The sequence below is a fragment of the Lactuca saligna genome, chromosome 3, assembly GCF_052625555.1.
Source record: "Lactuca saligna cultivar CGN05327 chromosome 3, ASM5262555v1, whole genome shotgun sequence".
In the NCBI taxonomy this organism is placed as follows: Eukaryota; Viridiplantae; Streptophyta; class Magnoliopsida; order Asterales; family Asteraceae; genus Lactuca; species Lactuca saligna.
The window spans coordinates 39,723,532-39,734,505 of NC_136419.1; the positions used below are offsets into that span (position 1 = coordinate 39,723,532).

The 10,974-nt window shown below is 34.4% G+C and overlaps 1 protein-coding gene across 1 annotated transcript; it reads right to left on the bottom strand.

Moving 5' to 3' along the window:
- Nucleotides 1-9,058: 9,058 nt before the first annotated feature.
- On the bottom strand, nt 9,059-10,697 carry LOC145035734 (Ribosomal protein L35). The gene is made up of 5 exons (XM_078984237.1): nt 10,563-10,697; nt 9,795-10,085; nt 9,575-9,687; nt 9,383-9,467; nt 9,059-9,292 (listed from the first exon to the last, which is right to left on the bottom strand). Exons 2-5 carry the CDS (start codon nt 10,056-10,058, stop codon nt 9,203-9,205), a joined length of 552 nt encoding a protein of 183 aa, XP_078840363.1. The 5' UTR covers nt 10,059-10,085; nt 10,563-10,697; the 3' UTR covers nt 9,059-9,202.
- Between the last annotated feature and the right edge of the window lie 277 nt (nt 10,698-10,974).

Sequence of the window (10,974 nt, forward strand, 5' to 3'; positions counted from 1 at the left end):
ATACATGTATGTATCGATGTGATGTTTGCGTGACCTGGTCACGATGTCGTCGACATGACCCGAAAACCGATCCATAAAGCACGCACCGGATTATATTATATAATTTTAATGAAAGAGTCACATGTGGTTAGTAGAGTAAATGACAAATTTTGTCACTTTCATTATATTTCTACTCGTAGGTTTAATCTTTTATATAATTCTTTTGCTTTTTAAAACTTTGGTCTACAATAAGATTTGTATTGGGTCATTCAGACTAATTATGTTAGTTGATGACTGTTACGTTATGACTTTTTCTGCATTGTAATCATCTCCAAGATAGAAATCTAATCTCTTCGTTATTATTGAAGTATATAAATATTAAAGATAAAACGAAAATAACAAAAAAATGAAGAGTAAATGTTTTTGGTATTATGAATTAAATTAAAAAGATACAATATAGTTATACATATATACAATGCATGAATACAATGGTTGATCGAGTTGGTGATTATGTTTAGGTTAACAATTCTAGTCGATTACCAAGGGGAGGAGCCGAGGAAATGCAATGGCTTAATTTAAAAGTTTGACAAAATAAAAAATTATTAGTTGTAAACAAACCGAATAAAAACAAACAAAAATTTGTTCTTGTTTGTTTTTTTAAGTTAATCCAATAAACGAATATGAACATTTTTTTTTCATGATTTACAATATTATATTGTCCATCCTTGATCGTTTATGTTTGTTACGAATAGATTTTTTTTTCCATATTCTCTATTTTTTTCTTTTTCTTTTTTTCAAAAAAACCCACCTTAACATGCTATAAGAGGTTTCCAAGTTAAAATAATACTTTTAATATTTGATTTAACCATCCGATGATTTGTGTTAGACTTAAGCATAACTTTTTTAGAATTTAACCGTAAAACTTTTCTTTACCCCTTAACAATAGGGTTGGCTAAAAAAAATCTCATTTTTTCAAACAGACATCGTATTTGGTTTTTAAAATATTCGTATTGGTTGAATTTGCATTTGTAACACCCCAAATTCCAGAGGTGTTGTTGAAGGGCTTAAATTGTAAATTAAGGAAAGGGACTCGATGAGTAGGCATGCTTACTCGCCGAGTCGAAGCAGGATTTTTCGCGGGTTTAAGTGGCTAACTCGCCGAGTCGGCGGCTTGTACTCGACGAGTTGGTGCTGAAGGGAGAAAACACTAATCCCGGGGGTTGTGCCCTATATAAAGCACATTATAACCCACCCTCAGCCTCTTTGCTACCCTTTTGGGATCCAGAAGCCCTAATTTCGTTTGTGAGAAGACTTGGAAGCAAATTGGTGTGATTTGTGAAGGGATCTTGAAGATCAAGAAGCTTGGATCAAGGAGACTTGAAGAGATCCGGATTATCTTCAGTGGGAGGTCATTTTGGAGGTAAGGAATCGTTATCCTTGGCTTTCTCCCTTCTAGTTCCATTTTCATGGTGTTTTAGGGTTTGGTTGGAGAAATATTGTTGAGATCTTGAAGCATGAGTTAGATCTGGAATTGAAACTCCAGATCTAAGCTTTATATGGATCATTGATGCAGAAAGCCTTTCTAGTTGTTATGCAAAAGCCTTTCCCCAAGAGTTAAGTCCCTTTCTAGCTTGGTTTTTGGTATTATGGGACAAGAAGCACGTAAAGGTAGCAACTTTATGTTGTTAATGGACTCTGGAAACCCAGATCTATTGTTTGGAGCAAAGGAGTAGATATGTGACTCGAGATTGTGGGAATACACGAATGGACTCGGAGAGTCTGGGAGATGACTCGGTGAGTCGGGCTAAGGATCAGACTTTGAGTCGCGTAGTAACTTGGCGAGATGCATGGGTGACTCGGCGAGGAGTATGATGATGAGCTTGGACTCGGCCAGTTGGAAGAACAACTCGGTGAGTCTGTTGAAGATTGTCTTGGACTCGGCGAGTCTGTTCTTGGACTCAACGAGTTAGGTTGCAGAACCCCAACCTCTTCTGGTTAAAGCCTTGGATTAAGTGAGTCGGTTGGCAACTCAGTGAGCTGGATAGGATGGGACTTAGAGGTCGTTGGACTCGGCTAGTCTTGGGGTGACTCAACGAGTTAGGTTATGTTATGAGAGTTTTCTGGGTATGGGAACTCGACGAGTCGCTAGGGTGACTCGGCGAATAGAGTCACCCAGGAAGGTTGACTTTGACTGAGGACTTTGACTTTGACCAAGAGTTGACTAGTTTGACTTCCAAGGGTACTTTGGTAATATTAGTATTTATAGAATTGGTTCTTTGGTAGTGTTCAGTGGCGGCGATCGTGTCAGAGATCGGAGCAGCTTGGTTTTATCTTTTCAGTCAGCAATTACAGGTAAGTTGTCCTTACTATATCAATAGGGTCTAAGGCACCAAGGCCGGCCCTTTTAGTTGTTATCTTGGTTACAGCATGCTACATCTGATTATGATCTGTTAGATTGGTATTAGAATAGACAGTATGTCGTTATGCTAATATGATATGTTAGGGTTGGTATGTAGTGACCTGGTTAGGTCGATGCCTTGGTCATAAGGAATTGCTATGATCGATGATCTGTGAGATAGTTATATTTGATATCTGTACTTGTACTGTTGATGTGCTTATTGCTCTGTTAGATCGGCGTCCTGGTAATTAGGACAATATTATGTTAGTGACCTGGTTTAGGTCGGTATCCTGGTATATAGGATGATGCTATGCTTTATGATCTGCTAGATCGTTTTGTTTTTCTAAGGACTGTTATGTGATTACATGTTATATGTACACATGGTTATTTGCTTGATGTTTGGGTTGAGGCGATCTTGCTTTGTGTTAAAGGCCAACATATCCTACGAGCGGTCCGGATAGATTGTCGGCCCGTATGGCGGTCGAGTCATACCGAAGGCTCGGATAGATCCAGATAGACTGAAGGCCCGGTGCGGGCGATCCAGTCATACTGCAAACTCGGAGGGTGGACTAAAGGCCCGGTGCGGGTGGACCAGCCACACAGTAGACCTGATGTGCATGGTTGTTCTGTATTGTGATATGATATGAGTATGGTTATATGTGGTTGGTATTTTGGGGGTAACTCACTAAGCTTTCGGGCTTACAGTTGTGGTTTATTGTTTCAAGTGCTTCAGGAGATCTTGGCAAGGCGAATGCGTAATCGTACCGCTCCTCATGTTTTATGAACTATGTGATACGGTTCTGGGGAAATACTCTGATGTTTAAACTATTTTGAAAACAAATGTATGGACTTAATGGCTTTGAATGAATTAAATGTTTTAATTTGGCTCAAATTTTATGGTCGTTACAGCATTGTTTTTCGAAAAAATAAGTTATAAATAGGTTCGTGATCGGTCAGGTCAGACCAACCTGATTCACGAATTTCACGCCATGATTCTTGCCAGAATAATCTAGAACGCCCAAAAACATGTTGCTAAGATCATTGGATCTTCTCCTCTCTCCCTCTCTGTGATTTTGCTTATGCTAAATTTAGGTTTCTTACAATTTTTTCGAGTAATGACTTTGCATTTATTCATATTTCATAGTTGTTGGAACGAAGAATATACTGCATCAAATCCTAGGTGTTTACGTTGAAGTTTACAGCCTTAGAGCGACGTAAAAATCTTTAAGGACAGGAGCTTCTTCATTTCTGTGCAGTCCACACGAATCGATATCAACTACGAGGTGAGTTTTACTTTATTGTTTCGTCTCTTTAATTCCGTTCAATAACAAGACAGTCAGCTTCTACCCCCTTCTTATAACGATCTGGTTTATACACGAAACTTGGTAATCATATTAATTATAATTTGATTTATTATTCAAAACTAATCGACATATAATTTTCCATATTATTTGTTTGTTTACTTACGTGTCTATTGGATATGATATTCAACATTATTTTGATCAAACAATGCATGTCGACATTTATATACACGTCGATTTTCTAAAATGAGAACAAAATAAGTTCTCTCTGTTCGCTCCAAGTTTTGAGTTTTCTGTTAATCTGAACCATATATTATTTGGCAAACAATCTGTTATAGTCGGTCTATGATGTTAACTTAGAAGTGTCATTGTCTTAGACAATGTAACATCATAATCTTGATTTAGTTATATGTATATATATTTGTGTTTCCTATGGGTGCCACACTCGGGAGGGAAATGAAAAAGCATACTAACCACACAAAGTTACATGTATAAGAACAATGTATTTTTCATCACCCAACATAATTAATTAAATGACCTATACTCATTCTTTCAATATCAAACTATACCATGCTCCACGTTATTCAATTAATGGGTACCACTATATATTTATTTTTAATGGGTACCACTATATATCTAGTTAAATAATGACTAAAGACAAAAATAAATAAATAAATAAATAAATTAGATCTTACATGGGAAAACGATATATAAAACATATCGAATGAAGTCTTCTTGATCATCGACTTTTTCACAAACAGTAAGTGTATCGTATAACCGTGACACCTTTAACTTTCTTTGGGGCCAACTTGGTCTTCTTGTTGATATCCATAAATACTTTTTTCTTAGACAAAAAGTTGGTTTTGGAACACACTTTTCACAGTTTTGGGTTTATTTAGGATGGTTATTGAATACTTTATTGTCGGTTAACCATGATTTGATACACTTGAGCCATTAATTAAATCGTTGTTAGTCGTAAATCCATTCCCTAGTGTGATAAATTGGTTTGATGATTCATAGATGGTCAAAATTCGATCATACAAGAAAGTTCATGAGCAACTCTTGTAAACTGATACCCTAGAAACCAGATCATATGCTCGAACACTCTTGGATAAGGCACGAAGTGTGGTCTTTGTTCACATTAAGGTAATCATGTTTTTTTCGTACAAATTTAACCATTAAACTTGTTTGGCGTGTTCAAAATAAGGTAACATGAGTGGTAATTAACGTTAACATTTTATAAACATGTCAAACAAGTTTACAGGTCAAATGTACACAAAAAAAACATGGTCACCTAAATATAAACAAAAATCAAAGTTTCTTACCATTTTTTACTAATAATGGGTTCTTTATGTTAAGTGCAAGTAGTCATAAGACCTATTGATGTGACATGAAATTAGGTTGTCCGGTCTTTGTGTATGAGGAGATGGTTAGATCTTGGGCCAACCTAGTTTAAGCCCAGCTAGTTAGGGGTTAAGTTGTATACGCTTAAAAGGCTAGGTTGTATGTGCTTTAAAGACCTAATAACACTGCCTAGCCCATGACTAGCTGTGACTAAATTGGGTTAGATCAAGCCTAATCTAATTGTTCATTGAATGTCGTAGCCTGATCCTAGAATACAGTCCCTGAGACGGTTCTTGTCAAATATTACCAAAGCGGGTAAGAACCTTTTGTTTTTATCCATATTTAGGTAACTATGTTTTTTTTTTGTACACATTTGACCAATAAACTTGTTTGATATATTCATAATAGAGTAATATTGTTGTAATTATCAGTTATATTACCCTATTTTGAACAGGTCAAACAAGTTTACGTAAATATAGACAAAGACCAAAGTTCGTTACCTTTCTAGATCACTAACCCATGCCATATCAACCATCATGCCACATACAATTAGAGGAACCAATGAGAGTCATATTAAACAAAATAATTTAAATTTGAGAAGAAAAAAAGAGTAACAAGTCATCTTTTTTTCATTAAAATTATCTCATATGTAATCACTAACCAACTACTTATTGGTCTACCGGGTAAGACATTAATCTCTCATATAGGAGGTCCAGCGTTCAAATTTTGGGAATTCAACTAGGAGTTGCTTAGGAGATGGTTGTAACGTATACATCATATTACCCAAACACAACAAAAGGTGTTTGGGTAATAAAAATATTCATTTGAAAATAACTTTTTGAATGAAGAAAAAGAGTTTCTAAAAATCATAAAAACCTGAAATTTTGTTGTTTTACATATAAAAATTAAACCAAAAATCTTTTTGCTTATTTTTTATTAATCCAAACACATTTTAAGGAATTCTTTTTGCAAAAAGTTATTTTACAAAAATAATAAACCAAAAATCTTTTTGCTTATTTTTTATTAATCCAAACACATTTTAAGGAATTCTTTTTGCAAAAAGTCATTTTACAAAAATAACTTTTGATGTTTAAAAATAATTTCAAACACCTCCTTAACCATGAAAAGTAATTCGTATACAATAGTTTTTTTCTGTATACACAACAATTTAGGTTTTATAAAGTTGTACAATATAACATTTTTAACCACAAATTGTTATTTATGAAAAAAAAAATTGTTATTCACGAATTACTACTTTTAATCATATGTAACCAAGGATAGTAGCTCTAACTCTACAAAATATCTATTGTTTTGTCATTGTCGCGTATTGAAGTTGTGGAATAGACGCGGTGAATTGTAGCTATTATGGAAAAGATATCGCCAAATTAGTCAATTTCCATGTATAAACATGATTGCATATTCGATTTATAAAGTTACTTTGAGACATTAACAGAAAAAAGGTGGCACGTCGGTTCAAAAACAAGAATTTAACACCTAACAAAAAACAATTTTTTGTTTTCGAAAAACTGCTACAGAATGGACTATTAAACTTGCAATCAGGTCATCCATTTAAAATCTAATCGAGAATTTAGACATGATCATCGTTTGAAAGAGTTTACAAATTACAATTACGATTAATATTAAAGATTTAAATAAATAAATAAATAAATCCCACATCACATGGTGCTAAAAAGTAGACTAAACTGCAAATTTAGTCATCAAAAAAGTGTGGATGCAGTTCAAAAAATTTCCAACTTGCACCACGAGTCTAAAATCACAAAGTTTCCGTGGAATTGGTCCCTTAACAACTTGAAATGACTCTTTTACCCTTTTCATTTGTTTTTTGCATTTTTTTTTCATACCACTTTAAATACTTTATTAAAATAAAAATAAAAAGAAAAGAATTAGGCCTATCCACCCTACCCCATCGGTGCCCCCCATCTCTCTCTCTCTCTCTCTCTCTCTCTCTCTCTCTCTCATCATTTACATCCTTCTAGTCTCTAACACAGATCTGTTAATCGCCTCGTTTTTTTTTATCTTCATCCCGATTGGTCCCTTTGCGATAATGATGACTTTTTATTTGGAAATCTATGAAGAATACGAAGGATGTAGATGTAATTTTTGTCCCTGGTAAATCCTACAATCTACCATGGTTTCTTTTCAAGAATCTCCCAAATCATCGTCTTCTACATCTTCTGATTAACGTCATTTCTCAGCATATAGTAGCGATCGGGAGAATTGCATCGATTAGCGTGCTTATCAGAGGATTCGAATGAGAGTGACCTGAATCAGGAGCAGAAACTGGAATTTGAGCCTTGCGTCGGGTTTTTACAATGGGATAGTTTCGCCGAGAAACAAATAGAAAGCTTGAGAGATAGTGACTTTTTATAATTTCTTCACCATTGTCATCTTACCTCCTACATGTCGTTCTTCACTATCATCATCGCTGAACATACTCTCTGATGGATATATTGAGGCTTGAAGAAAAGCTTGAGACATTGGGACGAGCCCTAATTTCTAACGTGTTCTTAAGGGCCTTAATTTCATTGATGGTGGTGGTCTGGAAGTGTTGAATAAATCATACCCGTAACCATCATCTTGACAGGTCGACAACCTTCACCACCGTCGATTTGATGGAGCCAAAACACCACAATGGTCGTTCATACAGATGGCATGAAAATTGATCCATATATACGGGTTGTTTTTAGAGATTGATTTGACCGATCGTTCATACAGATGGGGTTTTTGAGAGATCGATTCTCTATGTATGTGGGTTTTGACGGAGAGATCAAGAGATGTGTATATGTGTGTTATGCCGTGTTGGTTCAGGAGAGAGAGAGAGAGAGAGAGAGAGAGAGAGAGAGAGAGAGAGAGAGAGAGAGAGAGAGAGAGAGAGAGAGAGAGAGAGAGAGAGAAGGGGATAGTGTTGGTTAATTTCCTTTTTTTTTTTCTTATTTTTAAATTAAAACAATGTTAAAGTAAATATAAAAAATGGAAAAAATAAATTAAAAGGGCAAAATCATCCTTTTAGTTTTTTCAAGGACCAAAACCGCAAAATATTTTTAATTTTGGGACCAAAATCACGGAAAATCTTTTATTTTGAACCTTCTATGCAAGTCGAAAACTTTTTGGACCCTATCCACAGTTTTTGTAAAACCACAAGGACCAATTTTGCAGTTTTGTCCTAAAAAGTATGATGGTCAATTTTATCTGAAATATTTAAAATGCCGATTGGTTCAGATCAATTAAAAATTAGATGTGTTGCTATTGCAGGGGTTTTTATTTTTTTCTGGAGCGGTTGAATTGTTGTTGGACTTGAAAAAAAAAAAAATAATAATAATAACAATGGAATAATGAAAGTTTATATGCCATGGAGAGATAGTAGATAAGTAGATAGTTTTATTGCTTATTGGGTCATTCTTATGTTGGAGTGCCCAATTAGTATCTTTATAAAACTCTTTATACAAAAGTACATGATTCGTTTGAACTTTTTTTTTTTTTTTGATATAATCTTGTTGCTGAAAATGGAATGTTTGATTTATACTACGAAAACATTCATTAATTTTTCTTTTTTCAAAAAAAAAAAACAACAATATTTTAATAGAAATTTATGAAAATGAAATACGTTGAATTTGAAGGCATAATGGTTTTACTTGTGCTCACATTACTGGAGTACTATTTACCTTAGCTAAACTTTTTTTTTTTTGCGCTAGTTTTTTTTAAAAAAACATAACTTCAAGTTTAAACTCTAATTTGAAAATTCTCATTCGATCCAATAATGATTGTTAATCACTAACAATTGAGGTACACAAATGAATGCACACATTACTACTCATCATGCATGATCGATTACAACGTATAAACAACCTACAATGCAAAGATGAAATACACTTTTATAAATGACTCCTCTTCTTCTTTCCCTTGATCAAATATTTAATATTTAATGTGGATTACCAATAAACGATTAGCAAGAGTCGCTTTGACTTTGACTAAATCAAGAATCAAGACTTTGACTACTTATTAGAGAAGAGGCAAATACGGAATACCAATTACATGTTAAATGAGAGGACACAAATAAGGTTAATACCTCATATTCAAAATGTCAAAGACAAGATTTCCAGATTTTATAATGTTAAATAACATTTTTTTTTTAAAAAAAAAAAAAAAAAAAGAAAGAAAGCTAACCACAGAAGTTGAGCTTCTTCATGACTTTGGCATATGCTGCTGGGACTAGGGCAGGTAGTCTACCTCTTCGTTTTGCAATCTTTGACTGCATCAATGATAATTAAGAATTTTTATAAATTATAATACTCAATTATTCTAAAATGGTGAATAAAAAGAGAGGATATTAAAAACATGCCTTTAGATGAGCATTATGTCGTTTGCCTTCCTTCCACCTCCTAATCTGCCCATCTTTCATAGTCCTAAATCGTCCCTTAAAAGACCTGATAAACATAACTTCTCTTTCATTCTCATTCTCATATGCATATGATGCTGATTCACATTTTTTTTTATATTGAAGAAAGAATGAAAGGTATATATATGTACATACGAATAAGACTTCATTTTGATTTTCTTGAGCTTGGAGACTACAGGGGTAAGTGGCTGCCTACTCTTTAACTTCCTCTTCCTTTGCTTCAGAGTAAGATGTCTCACTTGCATCATCTGTATATCAAAGCTACAATGTTATTTATTATCACTACTACCAATTTAGATCATGTAGCATGATAAAATAATACCAAATTCAAGAAACATTGAGTGAGCAAACTTACAGAGAGAGGAAGTGAAGAAGACCGATTGGAGCTTGCTGTAAGTTGTTGTAATGTTGAAGATAGAAGTAGGGAACCAAAATTGGGAGGAGAAATCATAGAATGAGTAATTAGGGACTTGTTGCTGAGATTTGAGGCGGCAGAATGGAAGAGACTGTGGTGGAGGTGGTGGTGATGGGAGGAGGAAAGAAGCTGTTGAAGAGGTTTAGGAAACGTTGAAGAAGATAATCCTCCGAGCAATCGGAGCTTTGAGCACCATCTCTGCATTCTTTTCTGCGTAGTTCACTTCACGCCCTAGAGATTGATCCAAACGACCCCTTTAGTTATTATCATAACATACTTTGTAAACACTTTACATAAAATTAAGTCTGTTTGTTATAATTTGTATGTGTTTATGCTACTACAAATACAATACTCCTCTTCAAAGAGTTAAAAAGCACAACATGTACATTACGAAAAAGTACCATAACAGAACAAAAACTCATTGCAATACTGATCAACTATTAGGACTGAATGAAGTCTCGTGTTCCAAACTAGAATAGTGGGTGGTATGAGCTAAATCCAGTTACAAACCGACTAAAGACTATAAAATCAAAAAGGAAAGTAGATGGAATTCAAACAATTAGAATTGGAAACAGATGAAATGGAGCAATAGAACACGATTCAAACAATCAGACATTAGGTTTTCAAGTTCAAAGCACATTCGAGAATAGAAAAGGACTGCAGCGATTAATTACAGAGATGGAGAGTATGAGGACGATGCTAACGTACCGATTTGTTGGTGTTGGTGTTGCTGGGGGTCTCGAATCTCGATCGAGGGATCGCCGATGGAAGCGATTAGAGAGAAAGAGACGATTAGGTTCGATTTCGAGGGCAAGCGAGTCCATTTTCTCAAGAGATCTGTTTGATCCGATTCACAGCCCGTTAGCTCACCATTTCAGAGGCTAGAAAAAAGCCCAACGGATTTCACATTCATTTTACAACACAGTTACTTTGATAAAAGAATTTTTTTTATTATCTAATATCTATTGACTTTTTAAAATATCATAATTTGTCAAAAACATAAAATTTTGATTATCTTATATTTCAAATAACAAAACACATTTAAACATTTCATGTACACCCTTTTAGTATAAGTGTGTATTTGATGTTAATTTTTTAATATTACTTTATAATTTCATAA

Excerpts from the sequence above, each read along its gene's own strand:
- LOC145035734 (XM_078984237.1), bottom strand. The coding sequence starts at position 10,058 with ATGCAGAGATGGTGCTCAAAGCTCCGATTGCTCGGAGGATTATCTTCT. Across the intron at positions 9,688-9,794 it reads CTTCTTCACTTCCTCTCTCT|ATGATGCAAGTGAGACATCT; the intron begins GTAAGTTTGCTC and ends TTTGATATACAG. Across the intron at positions 9,293-9,382 it reads GACATAATGCTCATCTAAAG|TCAAAGATTGCAAAACGAAG; the intron begins GCATGTTTTTAA and ends TCATTGATGCAG.